Genomic DNA, 21888 nt, shown 5'->3' with positions numbered 1-21888 from the left:
TAGTCTGATATTCCATACAAGAAAAAAGCCACCATAATCTACTCAGTAAGCCTTCTAGCACAAAAACGTATTTCATCTATGGTTATTACGACCTTCAACAACAATTCCTCACTATACTGTACTGGTATTGAAAGTGAGACATTAAGAAAAATTACTATCCAGCCCAGTGATTCCCAAGCATTTTATTATTGTGGAACTTCCCCAAAATTATTTTTTCATGTACTCAAGAACCCATAATCTATGTAATTATATAGTATTTTGTGTTTTTTTTTTGTTAAAATTTCTTGTAGAACCCATGAGGATGATTTGCAGAACTCTGGCTGAAAAACACTGGTGAAAACCCAAGGTTCCCAAAATATTCATACATGCTCATTAATTCTAATGTTAGACTAGACATAACAGTTACTTATAATTTCAGAAATATAGCATTTGCCATCAAGTTGAAGATTGGATCGACATTATCATAATACAATATGCCTATCATTTCTGTTTTTAAATATAAATTAAGCTCAAAAGAAATGTCATTAACTCACTCTCTCTGAGCTGTTATCTCTCGTAGTGGTGATGGGGAATGAGTGGTTCCTCCTGTTGCACTTGACTCATAATGCAGTCGAATTAAAGTTACTGCCGATCCTAAGCCACGAACTACAATACCTGTCTCGCCCTCCAAGTCAAAATATTGACGATACCTGTTAAAAAGTCAAATGGGAACCATTAACCCTACTTGCATTTTATGTTCTGGCCATTATTTTACCAACACTTATTGATATATTGTAGACAAATAATTATATAAGTGCTAGCAAGAGAGGAATTTGCATTAAACAAAGCAAGGATAGCAAGGCATTCTTTATTACATAAATCCAGCTCACTTTCCAGCAAGATGATTCAAGCAAGCAAAACCAATGAGATATGTAATGGTTTTGCAGTATTAAAAGAATGCTTGGACAAATTTGATCTGATCTAGGAGCCACTGCAAATATGTAGGCTACAAATGAACAAATCCACAAGGACCGTGATGAGGGTTCGAACTTACCCCAGGGATGATCCCAAGTGTCGTCGACCAAGATCCTTGGTCGACTAGACCCCGACATGATAAAAGAATTGCAACCCGGGCGTAAGTTCGAACCCTCATCACGGCCCTTGTGGATTTGTTCATTTGATGCATCATGCTATTGTGATTTCTGTGTGTAATGTAGGCTACAGTTTGCAATACATATTGCTTGCATGGTGCTAAACAATACTTAAAATAAATGCTTATACATTATATACTGTACTGAGCAACATGCAAATCATTTATATACAAACTATGGCAGAAAGTAAATATGAAATGCACCATTCAAAGCACTGACATTCAGTTTCCCTTCCCCTGGCAAGATTTGCTGTGTCCACTGGATGAGGATCGTGGCAGTCAAGCAGGTGAGAGTTTCGGTTCTTAGTTAACATGAAACTTGGACATGGGAACAACTGAATTACAACATAAGGTTTTTCAAAGTAAAAGTATGAAACATCATCTACACTAATCAGACAACACAACTAAAGATAGAAAAAGTTTTACCCAATCACAGCATTTCCACCAAGTTCCAGAACCTTCAGCCCAATTCGACGCTGGAGTTCACCCGAAAGTTTAGAAAAGAGAGTCTGACGTGCTTCATTGCTGGCGCGTGGCGTACGAATCTTGTCAATCCACTGATACTCAGGATCATCATTCACCACCAACTCTTCGACAAATCCAACAATATTCTGACACCTATACCCAGCAGGAATCTCAGGAGCTGTAAAAAAAAAAATCAGCATTTGAAATATGATTAATCATATTTTGGTATTTGATGAGGTTTGTAAAGTACAGTAGTGTGAATCAGAATGCAGACAAATTACTACTAACTAATCTGCTGATCTACAAGACACTGTAAATCTATACATTGCACCCTTGAAAATGTGCAACACTATTCTGGGAAAGTATAACATATCCCTCTAAATAATGAATTAAATCCACCCACTGGATTTTTCAATCCAAATTTCAGATTTACTGAGAAAAAAAATGGAATCCAGAGGGATGTGGTAAATCTGGTTACACCACTCATCACACAATTTCCACCAAAATTATATATATTTTTTGTTAATCTATCACTTTTATTTATTAATATTTGTGACAGGTTGTGGTATCACAGCTATACTGAACCAAGATGGTATCTCTCCCCCTTAGTGCTCTAGGATCACCAGGGTTTCTCTCACCCGTCGTCCGCCTTCAGCCAACGCCGTGTGACTGATGCCATGTTGATATGGTAGCTGTCTTCAGTACACCAGTATATCTTTATGCTTTGTATTAGAGCTAAACTTTCATATACTTATTTGATTTGTTATATAATAATAGCCAAGTATTGTCATGTGTCATTTTTGTTCATTAATATTTCAGTAAATTGTTTTAATTATTTATTTGATGATTTTCATTTGTTTCCACCTGCGACTTACACGCTGCAAGGCCAATAGCAGCATTTTTTTTATTTGTGTGAGGGAGAGCCATACCATCTTGGTTCAGTATAGCTGCGATACCACAACCCGTCACATACATTTGGGGGCCTGTCCGGGAGCTGTTCCAGGAGCTGTTCTAGGAGCTGGTCTGTTTTACCCCCTGTACCCTGGGGGTGGGTATGGAGAGGTGGCAGGATTGATGACTCATTTGGGCTGGTGTAGATGTAGACATCCAGTACAGAGGCATTGAAGGTGAAGGGAAAAGGCAGTTCCACTGCTATGCAGGGAATTCATGTGACATATTATTCAAACTAATATGAATATTTTAGAAATGTTTTACTGAGCTATTATTGTACTATAAATTATACAAATTAGTTTGATATTTTTTCCAAGGCATCCAGACCTACCCTATGTTATCCTAGTGAGTGAGATCTGACCTCTTGTTACTCAAGCATATTCACTGGCATTTATTTCTTCTAAGACCAATATTTGTGAGTTGAAGCTCTGCATGTGGCCCAAGTAGTAGGATACATCAAAGAAGAAATGGATAATAAAGCAAAGTTATGAAACATGATCATAGCTGGGAAGAAAAGCAGCTGGTAAGAGTATGTCATTAGTATTAGTGCCATTTCTACCATAAAAGAACAAAGGAAGTACTTTATGTATATATATAGTTTGGTTCCAAGGGGTTGTCATAGCCAGGGGGTGGTAATGGGGGACGAGCTCCCATGACCTATAAAATGCTCCTATACGGCATGCGTCTCCAATAGCCTCTGACAACCAAGTCCAACTCCTGGCCTGCACGGGTGGCTTAGTCTTTAAGTCCGGCGGAACTGCTTTTACCGACAGGAGAAGGGGCGAGGGTGTGCCTCTGGCGCCTTAAAACCAGCTGCTCCAGGTAGATGGGACTCGATAGCCTGGGAAGGCAGCCTATCTAGGGGAAAGGAAAACCCTGATTTTAAACCTCCGCTGCCTTGCGGCCATACCCCTTTTTTGGGAAAGGCTTCAGGAGTCAACCTCGAGAAAAAATCCGGAGTTGGAGCCCCTAAGGCAGTTCGTTGTTGATGTTGACCTCGTTCTGGTAGCTCCTGCGACATTGCTAGAACCATGTGTATTGGCATTTGCCTTTCTATTTGGATAATTTCAGCAACGTGGAGAGGGGGGACCTGCTGCATGGGTAACAGCTTCTCCTCCATATCTACCTACCCAGGCTTTGCGCCCTGGAGAGGGCACTCCAGCTTCGCCTCACAGCGTCGAACCAACACGGGAAGCGACAGTCTACCGGTTTTCTGGCAGCTCCTGCAATGTTGCTGGAACCATGTGTATTGGCATTTGCCTTTCTATTGGATAATTTCAGCAACGTGGAGAGGGGGAACCTGCTGCATGGGTAACAGCTTCTCCTCCATATCTACCTACCCAGGCTTTGCGCCCTGTCAGGGCGCAACTCCATAGTCTTCAGAGACTGAAGGATGCCTACTAGTTTGTGGATAAAATAAAGAGCTGTGGTGAAAAGAGAAGAGACAAACATTGAAACCTTCTAAACATGAGAATTTGAATGATGCTGTTTACCAATGATTTATGCAGCACTGCAAATGGCTACTGGTAGTGCACACAGCCTGTGGCTGATATAACGGCATTAACCATGAGCACAGAGAACTTCAAGGCCAGTTCAGGGTCTCTGCAGACTCACTCAGAAATTATGACATAGTAGAGCATTCTAACTACATTTTGGTCCCTGTGGTTTCTCTAGAGCAGCCAACACATAAAATAATTATTTACATATTATTTGTATGAATGTGCTGAAACATGTATTGCATCATTTGGCATAAGAAAAATCCAGAAAGTTTTGTAATAGATAACCTAAAAAGGGCAATCTGAATTATTCATAAATTTAGATCAAGCCTGGACTCAAATGATCCAGATTTTTTAGATTGCGGCTTACGGGCTAGTCATGCCCGTGCCACCTCTTGGGTGGCTTAATCTTTATCAATTAGATTGCAACGTACAGTATACACACCATCCCTTCACACATATTTATATAAACATTTATATGTTCACAAGCATGCAGTACTATCTTTATACATTTTCAGCAGGAAGGTGTATGCATTATAAAATAAACCAACATCTTAATTAATGATGATTTCCATATTCAAATGTGCAGTTGCATATAACAGGATTCAAAATATCAACTCAAGAATTCAAGATATTAATCTTCTTATGAAATACAGAAGTCATCCCCAATGGTAGGTGGTTATGATCTTAGCAGTAGTTATAATTGAATTGGTGGCTGTGGTTGTAATTATAGTGTTGGTTACAGTTGTAGTGGCAGCTGTGGTTTTGGTGAAGATTGAGTTGGTGGTGGTAGAAGGGAAATAGAGGTTTAGGGAGAGAGAACTGTACATACTGATTGGAGGAAAAGATGCCAAGCATCTATACAATATGACATTTAAAAAATTATGGTAATGTGGCTATAAGGTTGAAAATACCAGGAGCTTCTGAGCAGCAGTTCCCCCCCCCCCCCCCCCCCCACACACACACAATACCAGGTGAATGACTATCACCCTCATACTAGAATAATAAGCATCTAACAAATGTGTCATAACAAAGTTTTTATATGTTATTTTCAATATATTTGTAACTGAATTTTGACAATTTTCATTAAATCGAGACAAAAATAGAGGTTTCATGTTGTATAATAATGTAGAATTTATCGGCGCACATCTGGCAACGTTAATCTGCATTCAAAGCGGTCCAGTCACTCCATCAGACCCGTGTTTTGTGTTTACATTGAGTGAGAGTTGTGTCAAGTGTTGCAAGTGGTGCTTAAGTTGCTTTCAAGACTTTTATAGTTAATTACCCTTTAACAAACAATGACAATAGAAAATGGAGTAAACTAAGTAAAGTATTTACAAAGTATCAACTTTTTGAAGGCGACATTAAATAAAAAGATAGCAATATAAGCGAAAGGAAGACATACACCAGTTTTATACATTCTACAGAGAAATACAAGTAGGGGCAAAGAATATATAATGTTGTGTGAAGCTTGCAGTGATGCAGTCCATCCATTCTATTTTTCCACGAGCCACTGCTGTGCAAAATTACTACAAATAAACTCATGAGAAAACTTACTAAAGAAGAACTGGACTCCGCACGATGATTGACGAAATTTATTAAAGTCAGAGAAAAGATCGACTTTGACAATCATGTTGACCTCGCCACGAACACCGTGCATAGTGTCATAAACAGGCAACCAACCAGACATAACCGCTGTTCCTAAAGAGTAAAATATTATATTATAGATATGGTAGTGTAATACATACACACTGTGCATACTGTATATATATTTGTACCTTATAACCAAACCCACACTACTTGGTCTAGTAAGCAAGGCCTGTTTTTGCATAACAGCTAATTATTATTCCATAAGATAAATGTTTGACATATTAAATATAAAAGAAAATTCAACTTGTGAGGCAACTCTGGCTATTAGGCTATCAGAGTTGCTTAACAAGCAGAAATTTGTTAAACAAAAAATTACAGGGACCTGAAGTTTCGGGAGTTCCGTATTACGATTTCAAGCCAATTTCTTCCTTTGCATTACAAAATTTCATGTAATTCTTTTCTTTTTACATCATAAAACAATGCTTACCAATATCAGGAAAGAAAAATTCTACTCACTTTAGTTTGGCAGTAACGAGGAAGAAATGATGATATTATATATTGAAGGATAATTTTCAAGATAACTATTTGTAATAGATTCCTGATCACCAACATCCTCCTTAAGCCATGAAAGTTCTTGCAATTTTGCATGGCATCAATTGTCCATATTATGGTCATCAGTCAATAGATGGTGAGGCCCATCTTTTTTTTAAGGCCCAGGAAGGAAACAAAGGCTTTCAGACTTTTTTTTTAATATGACAAACAATTCTCAGAAGTCTGTTAGTGTCGAATGACATCCCACATTGAATTGGTAGATCTTTTGAATATTACGGCCACATCTGTTTTCCAACAGGCAATTGCACACCAATGCACTATTACTCGAGGGTGACGGGAGCAGTTTACAGATTAATATATATATGTTTAATTTAGAAAACCATTCATTTCTTTGTCATTACCATGTATTAGTTACTTTATGCATCTCATTTTTCAATGGCCCAGTTTTCACCATAATCTTTATTTAATATATCTGAAAGAATCCTATGGGATTTTTCATTGACATTTCATATTTCATAAATTTCTTCTTTTTAGGTATCTGCCAAATTTGAATTACTAAATGTAATAAATACTATTTGAATTTCTTTTAATTTTATATTTCTTCAGTTTTATATTTCTTATACTGTACCACAATTTTGGCAACAGTTATATATAGCCAAGAGTGGCAGACCTGTGCTGACCAACTGGCTAATTTATTCTATGATAAATTTGTTTTCTATGACCTACCTTTACTATATGTTTTCAATAACTAAAGATTAAACTATAAATTATAAATCTGTTTTTTATTACTCATCTACATATTTTTCAAAGCAAAAACTTAAACTACTGCACTAGTAAAAAACAAACAAAAAATTATTAGAACATTTCAAGAGCTTTAGGAAAAAACCTGGTTGCGAGGGGTCATGTGGGCGCTGAGAATGCAGAGGAGTGGGTGGAGGTAACAAGAGTGGGTTTAAGTCTACATAGACTTTCCCAATGGCATCATTAGCTGAATATGTGTCATGGTCCATGATACGAATTTGTAATGGCTCATCCTGGAGCTCTTGGTCATCAACCTAAGAGAAAATTCCTGGAATTAGTTACATACAGTATATTCTTTCTCTCGTGGATCTCAACAAAACCCACTAGTGTTGCAAAAATTGGCAATAAACGTTAATTACCGTACTTGCTTATAACAAACTCTGGCATCTCACATGAAATTAGTTATTTGTCAAATTAAATTAATATTATAATTATGTGACACTGTATGGTTTATATATCTATATATATCTTGAAGCAATAATTCCTGATAAAAAAATTATAATGTCAAACAACATCTAATGAGCTTACCTCAAATCTAAACCATTCTGAGTTCCACTGTGGGTTAAGACTTTTTCTGTAAACCTCAGTTTTGTAGGTGATTGTACCAAGTTTCACCTCAACATATGCATCTGTAGTATCTGAAGACCGGTCCATTACAGGCAAATTCCGACCTGCCACAACACGAACTTTAACTTTGCCTGGCATCTTTGAAAATGAATCTGAAAAGAACCCAACAATATAATGTACATCATTACACTTACATAGAGTGTAATGAAAAGCAAAAAATTGCTTTTTTGTTAAGGGAATATAAATAAGTAATAAGAAAATATTGACTGGATATTGCATTACCTTTACTTATAAAAATGTTTTAAACTCCTACAATGGATGTTGATATCAATATGAATTAAGAAACTAACATTTGAAACTCAAACCGTGATAAAAATATGGAAATATTTTTCACTTAAAATATTAAAATTGATTCTCCCTAATCAAAAACTGTGTTTGCTGTAGCTTCCCTAATTATTTAATCTATATCACAATATTATCAAAGCTAAAAAGGAACTTGATAATAACCTCCAATGAATAACTGATCAATAGGGTTGTAATTCGTACATCAGGCTGCAAGCAGCGGCATCGAAGAGTATGGTTGACCAGACCACCAACCAGGAAGGTTGGTCATACGGACCTTCATCCAAAGAACCACCTCAATATAAGGTCCAGTACAGTTTATTCATTCAGATTTTTATTTTTATTTTTTTTTTATTTTCTGCCCAATGACTTAATCTAATTTTTATCGTGTATAATCTGTTATGGCTCAAGCTATTTCACCTTATGGTTGACACGACTGATGCTGTCTATGTCATTTAATAAATTCTGTAAAACCATAAGAAACTTTTATATTATGGAAAGTATAACACCCAGAACCAGTCACAGGTAAATACAGGTAATCTATAAAATACTTTACTTCCAAGTAAATTTAGAACGAAGAACAGAGCCTATCACACGTGTCATTTGCAAGCACCAGACACCCTTACAAGCCAATTAACATCCATAAAACGCACTAACTACCCTATAATTCGACGAAATATGTGACAAGGAACACTTCGTAACTACGAGACGACCGTAAGGAGCACATTGCCCGCTATAAGCAATGTCAACCCCGACCTACCTGGGAAATAACAAGCACCATTGACGAAACAATTAAACAAGGTCGTTGCAAGTCGTTGTGTCACTGGTAAATAGTTTGACTATTTATATGTATAGTTTCAGTGGGTTGTGGGAGCCATGGTGCGAGAGATGGTCTGCCAGAGTTACCGCGAACGCTTACACCACTAAACCCTCACACGCAGCATCTGGGCGCTTACACACCCATCCATCATAATAATAATAAACAATGATAAAGATGGTGATGATAATGACGATAATACTATTAATAATAATAATTACAATGACGATGGTGATGATGATGATGATAATAATAATAATAATTTAAGAAAAATACAAACATTTTTCAAAACTATAATTACCTGCAATTCAGACAAGGTTCAAGTATGTTTATTGAGACAAGGAAGAAATACATCTCAAGTTCAAGTTCAAGTATGTTTATTGAGATAAGCAATAAATACATCTCAAAGGGATAGAGTAGCTTAGGCTATTTCTACCCCCCTCTACTTCAAGTCCCTCAAGGGGCGCACAAATTCAGTGAGTACAAATAGACATATAACAGTACAAGAAACCCATTTAACATTGCATACAGCAAGTACAGCATATAATTGTTACATTCTTGGGGCAAAATTCTTGTAGCTCCTAAGTATACTGTCTATTATACCATTATCACACATCCAAACAATTTGATGTGGTACACTATTTATTTCCTTATTTCTATATTTTTCAATAAGGTGACACTCTAATACATAATGTTCTAAGGTGTGGGCGTGCGGCATACTACATAATTTACACTCCTTATCTTTTTCACTGACATCAACACCGTATTGCCAAGTATATTTATATCCTAGTCGTAATCTCATGTAAATTGAATCCTTCCAAGTAGACTTTCCTTTACCATAAGTGAAGGACGAATTTGTATTTATTATTGAATAATTCTTAAGTGTGTTGCTACTGTCAACCATTGCCATTCTCTTTATCATTTCTTCACCCTCCTGAATCACCTTGAGTCTTGTTTTTATTTGTTTCAAGGTTAACTGACATACAACATCAACAAGAGTTTTTTCAGTGGCTCTCTTCGCTATGTCATCAACTACCTCATTCAACAGTATTCCCACATGTGAAGGGATCCACATGAATCTTACTTTATACCCAGTTTTTTCTAGTCTCTTAACATTCTCTCTACACTCTATCACAATATTCTGATATACTGGGCGTCTGCTATTTAAAGACTCTAACGCTCCTCTGCTGTCAATAAAGAAGCAAGCATTTTTACCACATTTGACTACTTCCTGTAATCCTGCTAATACTCCTTGGAGTTCAGCCTGCGTTGAAGAGACATTGTCAGTTAAGCGGCGTCCAATAACAGTATCTACAGTGCCGATGTCAGTGTACTCCCTGATCAAGACTCCACATCCTGCCTTCCCATCCCTAGCTACTGACCCATCACAATATACATGTAGAGTGTTTTCCGTAGGCAGTTGTCTAATTATACAATCATATATTGCCCTCAGCTCTCCTATTTCATACATACTTTTTTTTCTTATGCAAGGGAGTAATTACTACATCTACATTACAATCCTCCCATGGTGGTGTAAATTTTCTCTTGGGCACAGCAATACACTCTGTGATAACATCATACTTTATAACATTAGAACATAAGTTATTCATATATACTCTCTTCTTCATCATACACTGTTCACTACTTCCCACCTTTTGAACCGAGAGGATTAATTCATTAGCTCCCCCACCTCTCATTAATCTAATGGCAGAGGCTACATTTATCTCTGAAATTCTATCCCCAATACTCTGCAGATTCAACTCCATCCTCATTATATCAATCATATCATTTCTTGGGCATCCTAAGATAATTCTCATTGCTTCATTTTGTACCTTCTCCAACTTGCCCATCCTACCTTTACCAAAACAAGAAATGACAGGTGCAGCATAATCAATAAGAGATATTACAGTACTCAAGTATAACATTCGTAGCACAGGGACTCCCACTCCCTTTCCACAGCATGCCAAAGCCTTCAGAGGTTGTAATCTCTTCCGACATTGACCCAACAGTCTGTTCATCTCAGCTTCCAAACTCTCATGGGTATATCCAACATATATGCCTAAATATTTATATATATTAACTCTCTATATTTTTATCGTTTATTTTCAAAACAATGGAGCTCCGACTTCTACATTCAAACTTAGTTTTGTCTTCATTAACCACCAGTCCCATATAGTGGGAAATATAGAAATAGGTTACCGAAATTATCCAACACCGTTAGAACCTTTGAAATATCTTTGCTCTAAAACAAAATATCATCGGCATATATGATGAGAGTTACCCCATTTGAGTATCTCTCAGATGCTATCTTATTCATTAGTACATTAAACAGGGTGGGACTCAACGCTCCTCCCTGAGGTGTGCCGAGTTCAAAAGTTCTCACACCTGACATACAACCTTGATACCACACCTGAGCCTTCCTTTCGTAAAGATAATCCCCTATCCAGCGCAATAATCTCCCTTTAATACCAAGACCAGCTAGTTCATATAAAATAACCTCTTTGTTGGCTTTATCAAAAGCTCCTTGTAAATCAATAAAAATTCTATAATAATCATTATCATTAGCTAGACATTTAATAAAAGAGTCAGAGGTACTTTTTCCTCTGAAGAACCCGAACAAATTACTAGACAGCTGATCACCAGCTGAATTACTAGACAGCTGACCTATTATATATAAAAGTCTATTTAAAATTATCCTCTCCATCATTTTACAAAAACACGATGTTAAGGACACAGGTCTGTACTCTCCATTGGCTCTCAGACAAGGGGACTTCCAGTAATGCAGTATATACATGGACTTTGCGGAAGGTTTTGATAACTCACGAAAGATTCAACTGATGTGCTGGCATCATCCATTTATATTACATATTTATATTATATTTATATTACTATTTAGTAAATCCCGTGAACATACATCAAGCCGCCTCGGATTCAGCACATGACCTAATTCAGCACATGACCTAATTCAGTATATTCAAATTCATTTTTTTTGTTCAGTTAAAAGTACATATATAGATGAAGACTTACAAACATAATGTTGGATTTATAGATAGAGCTAATACATACAATACCTAAAGCCTATAGTAAGCATAGCGTTTCGGGCAAAAAAATTACATGGGTAAATCCCAGTACATAAAATGCCGCTCCTACAGATAATTACAATATATAGATCAATGTCCAATCTAAAATATTTGAAAATCCATATCATTTACCTATTGAAATGACGTCACACAGTCAGCTGATTTTTGTTTACCTCGCCATGTTTTGTTAGTGTGTTGTAATGAGTGTGACGGGGCGCGCGTGACCTCTCTTATTAATGGTTCTAGCGCTAATGGTCACCATTATGTCACGCTGGAACACTAATACCACGTGTTCAACACTCTAGTAAAGCTTGGTTGAACTTTATATTAAAATAGGACCAGATGAACGGGAGATATAGAGACTATAACATCCTACTTGGTGTTATAAAGTGCAGGAATTTACTTTCCTAAGATATATGTTATACACTATATCCTTTCGTTCTTATATGGAGAGCATATTAGGACCTGACTCGTCAGCATTGTGAAAGTGAATGGTGATATTATGAACACAAAAGCAAGCAGATCTGCTACTAAAGGTAAGACAAATATGTATTTTATTAAGTAAGATTACACCATAATGTAGGAATTAAATATATTTTATTCACCTGGATAGTTGGAGCCTAGAACTGCTTCACATAGAACATACTTTTAGTTAGATAGAAACAGCTCTCGTAGTGATAACTGTCATTTACAAAATACCTTGTAAAGACTGTAATAGGTTCTATGTAGGGCAAACATCCATAAATTTCTCAACATAAATATTCTGTAAGACACGGCCAATTATCTAATGTTAGTTCATTTGTCAGAAAGTTCTCATCAAATTGATTGGGAGATGGCTTCTTCAATAACGAAACTTAAAAACATTTTCAATAGGAACATTATTGAATCGGCTTTAATACAGATTACAAAATCATGTAATTTGAACATTAGCAGTGGTTTGTATAATTTAGATCCATTTTTGATTGATCAGTTAAAGAGTGATTTGAGTAGGATCATTGATACACATTTATCATTTATCTACACATTGATACACGTTTTTCTCCACTCGATAAGAAAGTTGACAAATTAACTCCAAAGTTCATTTCACAATTTTATCATGGCTTGACACTAAGAGATGCATTACGTTAATCGTTATTAATATTATCACTTAACCCGTTTCGCCGGCGATTTCGCCTGGGTTCGAGTCTTGACCAGTCCTTAACTGTTTATCCCTTTTCACCCAACAGTAGTAGGAAATCTAGTTGTAAATCAATTGGCTGGTAGTGTTTCAGAAAAAACTAGTAATGTAAGGCTTACCATGGCTTCCACTACTAGAATGTGTAAGGGAAAGGAAAGCTTAAAGCCTGCTAACAGAAGTCATAAGTCATCTACTGCATCTACCTGTGTAAAATAACAAAACTAAACTAAAGTAAAAGCAGGTTGGGGAGTGAGGAGTGTCAGCAGCCTGGTGGCCTTACTGTTGATCAACACCAGCAACAATGTGACGACCTGTGGCTGATACACCACACACAAGCCACTCTCTGACACACAAGCCACTCTCTGACACACAAGCCACTCTCTGACACTCACTACCTCTATGATCCCATTGTAGTCTTCGTGCTTGTTACTGCATATAAATTGTTTAGTTGGAATTACTCCTAGCTAAGGCAGACACATTTTGAAGCGTTATTGATCATATATTACTATTGATAAAACGGCGTTTCCTAGATAATTTGTTTTATGAATATTTACCTTACAAGTATTGAGGTTCAGAAAATATAATATTTGAAGTGTATTATACACGACATACACACAGTCTGTCGAAATATCATTCTCAGTATTCACTGCTCATGATCTTCCTTGTTAGTGGAAGACAGTTGTAGTCATGATTTCTTACTGACCTGAGTGTCATAACTAATCACACTATAGTGCCAGCACAGTTTGGAAGCCCTCCTGTTGCATGACGTTCTGTCATAGCCTACCATACATAATGGTTTCTATAGTCTGAGGCAGGAAACATATTAGTTTTATCTAAGTTCCCCCCCATAGGCCAACTGCTGACCTTTTCCCCCCAATATGCTATCCACAATATTGACTTAACCCAAGTTACTTAAATGCCACTAGGGGAAAATTTAGGAGTCAGATGTAAGGAAATATGCCTAAACGTGTTTGCCCTGCCCGGGAATCGAACGTGGGACAGATGTATTGTGAGCCAGCTGCAATAACTGCAGCCTGATGATTCCCAACAGATGATGCTGATTTTTTTTGGATAATAAAGATTGCCACTATTAGTGGCTACGTATCGTGTGTGTGTGTGTGCTTTTGTGTATGCATACTTATGTCTTCAGGTAGTGACATTTAACTAAAGAACGTTTAATCAGCTATTGCAACTGATGTATTTATTCCACCCGGTGTACCCAGGCGCTGTCGTACTTGTTCTTGAAGCTCTGAATGGATGTGGATTCCACGACTTCTTATTTCCAGCGTGCGCCTCTTATTTACCGCCCGTGCTAACTACGAATGTTTTCACACATTTCTCTAATTTATTTGTATTTTCAGCTTATACTTATGGACCCTCGTTTTGTTTATGCTTGTGACCCTTCGTTTTGTTTTCTTTCATCTGGAAAAGATTGTATCTATCCACTTCGTCTATCTATCTCTCTCTCTCTCAGAATCTTATATGTTGTAATCATGTCACCACTAGCCTTCTCACTTTTAGCGTAAGTAATTTGGGTACTCTCATCCTGGCCTTATTTTTTTATTTTGTTATTTATTTATTTATTTTGTTTATATCTACCACCTTCTTTCGCAGCAGGTCTCTGGACTTTTAATCTTTGTCATGTGCTGTACAAGCCAGACTAGAGCTTCCGTGCTAATACTGATATTATGTTCCTGAGCTTCTAAGGGTCCCTTTGAAGTTGACCAGACCACACACAAGAAGGTGAAGGGACGACGACGTTTCGGTCCGTCCTGGACATTTCACATTCTCCCTTTGAATGTGAGGTAACATTCATCTGCTGTATATAATCTATTGTTCCGTCAGACAATCTATCAAGAACAGATCATCCTCCATGTTAGGTTTACTCTACAAGCATCATGTCATACTCACATCCCACAAAATCAACTGGGAATGGTATCTTTTTTTTCTCTCTTGTACAAGTTCTCCATATTATGTTGAACCTGATTTATTGGTACTTGTTTTTTACCTAATTCGCTTTCTATTTAGATGTTCTTTGTGTGTCTTTTTTTGCTACATAATACCAAGTTTTTATATATTTTTATTAAGGTTAGTTCAAAATATTCTGTTTCAGACAACACTCTTCAGTTACTTCCAAACGTTTTAATGCTCATTTCCCGTGTTATTTTCTAAGTTAAATTTTACTAAAATTTCAATCACCTACAATGCGTTGATTATTACACTTAGGTGCAATAGGTATTTCTGTTCAAATATACTTTCTATTTTTTAGCCCAACATTTTTGCCTTCATTTGTCTTCACTTAGTTAAATCCAAATTGTTTCTGTATGTAACTGTTTTGACTTTGCTCTACACTGCATTATAGATTATTCCTAACAGTAAGGACTGCGCTCTGTGAGTACCTGCTTGACATTTCCCTCCACCCTGACATTTCCACTCCCTCAGTGATTCTCCGCTGCCTATTTTTTTTAGATACTCTCTCTCTCCCAATCAAATCACTTTCTAATTAATCCCATCTCATTCAACATTTTGCGTGAATTAGCTTTAAATTGGGGACAGAATGAAATGGTGTTTGACAGCCTAAGCTAATGCAATTTACCCAAGCTTTCTCCTCCGTGTCTTGTCTGTACAACTTGTTGGTACAACTGACAGGTTTGGCAGTCAAGATATGCTATCTAAACCCTCGCTGGCTCATGCTTAAAGAATTTGTTCTATTCTGATGTTACACGATCTTCATTTTAATTATTTTGTCTTCGTCGCCTCAGTTATTATCATATCACTTATTACGGCTTCCCTTTGTTTTCATTTACCCATGATCTTGGCTCCGTGGCCTGCGTCAAATCCCATTGGACTGCTTGGAGGAATTCCTTTGTGATTGATTGATTGATGAAGATTAAGCCACCCAAAAGGTGGCACGGGCATGAATAGCCCGTAAGTGGTGGCCCTTTTGAGTCATCAAAAGTATCAATAGATGATACTGGAGATCTGTGGAGGTGCGACTGCACCCTGCGTGACGGGAGATGTCTCCCGTGAATTCCTTTGTTGATTGATTGATTGATAAAGATTTAGCCACCTAAAAGGTGGCACGGGCATGAATAGCCCGTAAGTGGTGGCCCTTTTGAGCCATTACCAGTATCAAGAGCTGATACTGGAGATCTGTGGAGGTGCGACTGCACCCTGCGTGACGGGAGATGTCTCCCGTCAAATTCCTTTGTACTTGTGTACTGTATATATAGTCTCCTTTCCATATGAATCGGCTACACAATCTGTTATATTCTTCATCTCAACTATGTAATTAAGTACTGTGACGCAGTGGTCACTCACACATACACAGCCTCGCTCCTGTGCCAAGTAAGTCCACTACGGAAGAAATTGTTTATGTAATAATCTAAGATGAGGTCTGATAAAGACCTTTTGTGCCCTCTGTAATGCTTTTGCGCTACCGCTCACAGGATGAGTATGGGGTGCACAATAAACTAGCCGCCTTCGGCGGCAACAATCAAAAAGGCTCACCATAGCCCGTGCTACTTGGAACTTTTGTTCTGAGTAGCTGAATCTAAAACAACAACAGTGGTCACTGGCTTCCACTTACACTTCAGATATCCTCAGAATATTCAACTCACTCTGGGTAAAAGCTAAAGCTAGCATTGCTGGTTCATTTCCTCTTGTCTCCGTTATGGGGGCTTCGTGTGGTAGTCTTGGTCATACCTATCTCTAGTTGTCTGCCAATTGCGATCTGTTGTTGTTTAAGATTCGCTACTTGGAACAAAAAGTTCCAAGTAGCTGTGGTGAGCCCGTAGTGTGGACTTACCTGGCATAAGAGAGGGGCCGGGGGAATTGCTTTCTCCAATGATATGTGTTACACTGGCTTGTTATTATTTCTATATGCTTCACCTTATTCCAAATCCCTCTGGTTAGTTCCTGCCTGTTTCCTTCGAGACAGAAAACTTGTAATTAGGCATATCAAAGCCCCTTTATATCAACAGCTGGTCTTCCCAGGATGCAACCCGCAATAGTTGTCAAATTCCTAGGTAACAAATTACTGCTAGGTGAACAGTGCCATCAGGTGAAAGGAAATGTATCCAACCATTTATGTCATAACCGGGAATTGAACCCGGGTCTCTGGACTGTGAACTGTTGACGTTAACTAAGTACGGAGTGGTACTCGAAGTTAATGGACCATTCAGAGTCAATGATTGATTGATAATTAGCTTACAAGCTAAAATAAATTAAATACTGCATAGAATCTTATGTATTTACAATATGCGAGTTGTCTGTACGCATAATTAATTGTGTCGGGGGACAGGTAGCCAGAGTATATTCATACACGTTAGACTTATATCGAGAAATCATTATTATCATTATCATTTTATTATTATTATTTGTATTTCTTGATCACTATAACGCTCACATTGTGGTCATTACTTCAGCGGAAGCCATGAGTATGTCAATGAGTTATCAGGGGAAAGCACCAAGCCATCACGACTATATAGAACTAGCAAGAGGTCAAGATAAGGATTTGGGATGGGACGGTGGGAAGGAATGGTGTCCAATCACTTAGACCATTGGGTATTGAACGCCGACTTGCATGAAGCGAGACCGTCGCTCTACCATCCAGCCCCAAGTGGCTGGTATATGAGTGTTATAAGGAAAAGTTGAATACAATAGGAAATTTTTTCAGGGAGGTTAATGGGTTTGCTTGTTGACAGAGGGTAGCATCATTACAGCGAGATCGGTTCAATGATGATTTCACTAGACGAGAAACGTTTTGGGAGTTGCTTGTTGTCTCTGTCAACTGCATTGTCAACGTTCCGGTGGGTGGTTGTGCTCTCTGTTTGTGTGTGCCACATTCCCACTCACCGACAACAAACAATTCATTCATTATTCTCTGCATAAGTTACAATAACGGGTCTGGAATTAGTAACCCAGACCACACGTGAAAGTGACATCGTTTTGGTCTGTCACGTCGTGACCAGATAAAGGTCCACGACGGACCAAAACGCTATCACTTTCCATTTTTTTTCAAGTGTGGGATGTCTTACCAATTTGTTGACCAGACCACACACTAGAAGGTGAAGGGACGACGACGTTTCGGTCCGTCCTGGACCATTCTCAAGTCGATTTCTTACGAATTTATTACTTAGCTAAAATGTCAAAGATGTCAATTGAGATACAATACTTCCATGAACTACCCCAAAAATATCGTGCTAAAAACTTCAAACCAAAGGTATCATTTACGAGCTGATTTTAGGCTGTCTAGTTTTTCAAGAATGTCGCAATTTTAATAATAATAATAATAATAATAATAATAATAATAATAATAATAATAATAATAATAATAATAATAATAATAATAATATCTGTTGTCGGCGATTGGCAGCCTTCACTTGTGGTCATTGAGGTCCCCCAAGGCCACCTAACCTAATCTTCCTCAGGATGCAACCCCACACTAGTTGTCAAACGCCCAGGTACCTCTCTTACTGCTAGGTAAACGCGAAACGTTTGACTGCCAGGCGCCCAACAAGTCTCCGTTATGCCCGGAGGCTGAACCCGCATCCCCTTGGTTAAGTCCATTTTACTCCAAGCCCCGGGATTTATACCTCGTTTTCCTTTCTAAAAAAAAAAAACTCTTTGTGATGTTCACGTTGCTCTTCTCAACCAGGAAAATTCCTGCCCCGAGCTGCTGCTTTTCACTCGTTGTTACAGTAAGCTAGATGGAAGGGCCAACTTTCACTCGCTTAATACTAAATGCCCGAAACGCTATGCGTACTAGTGGCTTTAGGTATTGTATGTACTAGCTCTATCTTTAAATCCAACATTATGTTTGTAACTCATTTTTAATGTATGTTCCTTTACCTAAATAAAAGATCTAATCTAATCTAAATCACCGCTGTGTACTTCGTCAGGAAAGCCTTTCAAGAGTCGTGAATAGGTATTTCTGGCAAGTAAAATATGATTCAGATAAAGATACAGACGTATAAATAATAATAATAATAATAATAATAATAATAATAATAATAATAATAATAATAATAATAATAATAATAATAATAATTATGAGAAAATCCGTAGGCGCCGTGATGAGGGCTCGAGCCTATGCGATGGGTGTTCCCACACACGTCCTGGTCAACTAGGCCACAACATGGTAAAAAATGATTGCACCCTGGAGTTCTATTGAGCTCACAAGGGGGTTTCCTGAGGCTTCCAATGAAGCCGGACCAGGATTTTCACACAATCCCCCCCATGCACTCTGACTCTGTCATCCAGGAATGTTCGACCTCTGACGCTCCTCTTTCAATACACAGAGAGTAATCAAACTGACATGATTTGTTCAATGAGAAAATCTGTAAGAGCCGTGAGGCAACCCGGCATCTTACAAATTACGCCGTTTTTTGTGCTCATATGCGCACTAAGGCTAAAAATGGACGTAATTCAAAATGATATCGGCTCACAAAAGTGACGTACTGTTCCGTTTGCTGTTTTGAGTCCTCCGGTTTACTCGGTTACGTTAGGAGAGGAATCTTTCAATTAACCGTCTTTATGACGTATTGAAACCTTAGGAGAACTTAAATTAAGGACCTGCCCGAAACACTATGCGAGTTAGTGGCTTTACAAGAATGTAAAAACATCAATGCTATGTACTCTCCCAATAAACCTTCTTGTATGTAAATAAATAAATAAATAAACGTCTTGCTCTTCTAACCTACTATAGGACCTTGCTGTTTTTGAAAAAAAAAAGCCAAAATTTATTTTTAATTATTTTTGATTTTCAGATTACGTCCTTTTTTGGGCCGTAGCGCATGCGAGCGAAAAGCGACGTGAGTTTTAAGAGGACGGATTTTCCTTGTTTTTCCAAATATTTTCCTTGTTTCTTGCATCAAACGCCCGCTTGGCTCTTCTCCAACACTAACTCTACACAAAGAAGTTTCGTAATTGGATTTATTGTTCCTCATTGACATTGACATTTTCTCATTGACACATCACGTTAATGTGATTACTCTCTGTGTATTAATAATAATAATAATAATAATAATAATAATAATAATAATAATAATAATAATAATAATAATAATAATTATTATTATTATTATTATTATTATTATACAGAATAACTTAATTCCATAGTCGTATTTACAATCCAATTTAGTAACACTAAATGGTATTCAGAGTACTACATATATTTGTTTCAATTAAGAATTAAAGTAAGAGTCCACAGAACAAGAGTTCAGATTTTGTTCAGAACAAAATCTGAACATATCCACTTTCATTAATTAAAATATATATGAAAATATTACAAATCTAGCAGTCCTACGTTCTAAGATCTTCGCATTTTGAAAACTGTGGTAAGTACTTTTTAATATATTAGGACATTTTAGGTGACGATAAAATCTCTCTTGTGCTTTTTTTTTAAGTTGTGAAACTGCGTTTCTGCAACCTATCTTCAGAGCTCATGCCCCTTAGCTCTGGGACTAATCAGGTAGAAAAACTTGAGGAGTCATGTAAATGCTAGTATGAGAGGGAATTCTATGCCTGACAGCTGAGTGGACAGCACTTCGGATTCGTAATCCTGAGGTTCCGGGTTCGATCCCCGGTGGAGGCGGAGACAAATGGGCAGTTTCTTTCACCTTGATGCCCCTGTTACCTAGAAGTAAATAGGTACCTGGGAGTTAGACTATTGCTACGGGCTGCTTCCTGGAGGGATGTGTAACGGAGACCTGGTCGAGGACCGGGCCGCGGCGACACTAAAGCCCGGAAATCATCTCAAGATAACCTCAAGATAGTGGAGTATACTCTTATACGGGCCTTGTATATGTGGCGTTAATATCCAGAATTACTTAGGATTCAAGTCACTGGACTTGAACCTGAAGATCCTGAGCCTAACTAAGTCCTCATACTTGCCAGTCTCCCGTCCAAAGTGACAGATTATCTTCAAAATCAAAACTTCATTACTTTGCACTTGTTATGGTTGAACTCAATCAGCCATTTTTGGACCATTCGTGCACCTTGTCAAAATCTTATTGTAATTTATTGCAGCCATGGTGTTAAAAGTTGATTTTTTCTGTATTGTCCAATAATATGGAGCCGTTCACTCATCTCTTTTTTGTTGATCTTAATAAGCCTGTCGTAGACCTTCAATTGATTTGTAAGACGATATATATGCCACTTCTTCAGTAAGCACGTGAGAAATGGGTAACTAGGCTTCTTCAAAATAATACAGTTCATTGTCTTGATCGCTCATAACTTAATCTTAATGTGATAATGTTATTAATGCTTATTTTTTTTTATAAAACAAGTTATCAAGTTCAAGTAATTTATTGAGAAAAGGAAGTACATCTCAAAAGGATAGAGTAGCATAACCTATTTCTACCCTCGTCTATATAAAGTCCCTCAAGGGGCTCACAAACCCATACAGTACACAATTGTTAATCATATTCTACATTTCACTTTCCAATGGTAATCACATGGCATTCTGTGAGATCTCTTATTGATTATGCTGCCCCTGTCATTTCATGCTTTAGTAAAGGCAGACTAAATAGTTGGAGAAGGTAAATTTTTTATTATTATTAATAACATTTATAGACAATTCAGGCCATTGACTAGTTACAGCACGTTCAGTTCCACGACGAATCGGTGGTTGTCTGGTCCGGCAAGCCTCTCCTCTAATCGAATGAGACCAGGGATAAGTGGTGGCACGTGATGCAAGAGGCTGCGAGGGTGGTGGTTGAGTATTGAGTCCCCAGTGTGAAGGCTGAGTCGCCTGGTGGGAGTCGCGACTGTTTGGTAGGACTGGAAAGTCTTCTGGTTGGTTGGTGGGAGCTGGGAATTGCACCGGGGGCTCTGGTGGCAGAGTTAGGAGGGTTGGCTTTCTTGGCTTTGACCTGGGCCTTTGATTTTATCCTGCCTGCGGGGGCAGCGGTAGGAGA

General features: G+C 37.8%; 1 protein-coding gene across 2 annotated transcripts in view; it reads right to left on the bottom strand.

Annotated features, from left to right (window-relative positions):
* LOC123771929 (C2 domain-containing protein 5) overlaps nt 1-8825 on the bottom strand; it is a 43944-nt gene extending 35119 nt beyond the window's left edge. The window contains exons 1-6 of one of the 2 annotated variants that reach the window (XM_045764747.2): nt 8654-8825; nt 7513-7703; nt 7070-7238; nt 5599-5742; nt 1556-1772; nt 534-689 (exon numbers count right to left, since the gene is read on the bottom strand). In XM_045764747.2, coding sequence (XP_045620703.1) covers nt 534-689; nt 1556-1772; nt 5599-5742; nt 7070-7238; nt 7513-7689 — 863 coding nt within the window. In that variant the 5' untranslated portion in view covers nt 7690-7703; nt 8654-8825. The remainder of the gene's footprint in view (nt 1-533; nt 690-1555; nt 1773-5598; nt 5743-7069; nt 7239-7512; nt 7704-8653) is intronic. The other variant, XM_045764737.2, reaches the window with a different exon arrangement.
* Between the last annotated feature and the right edge of the window lie 13063 nt (nt 8826-21888).

Source organism: Procambarus clarkii, chromosome 14, assembly GCF_040958095.1.
Source record: "Procambarus clarkii isolate CNS0578487 chromosome 14, FALCON_Pclarkii_2.0, whole genome shotgun sequence".
Classification (NCBI taxonomy): domain Eukaryota; kingdom Metazoa; phylum Arthropoda; class Malacostraca; order Decapoda; family Cambaridae; genus Procambarus; species Procambarus clarkii.
Note: the sequence above shows the minus strand (reverse complement) of the source record. Positions and strands in the feature narration are given on the sequence as shown.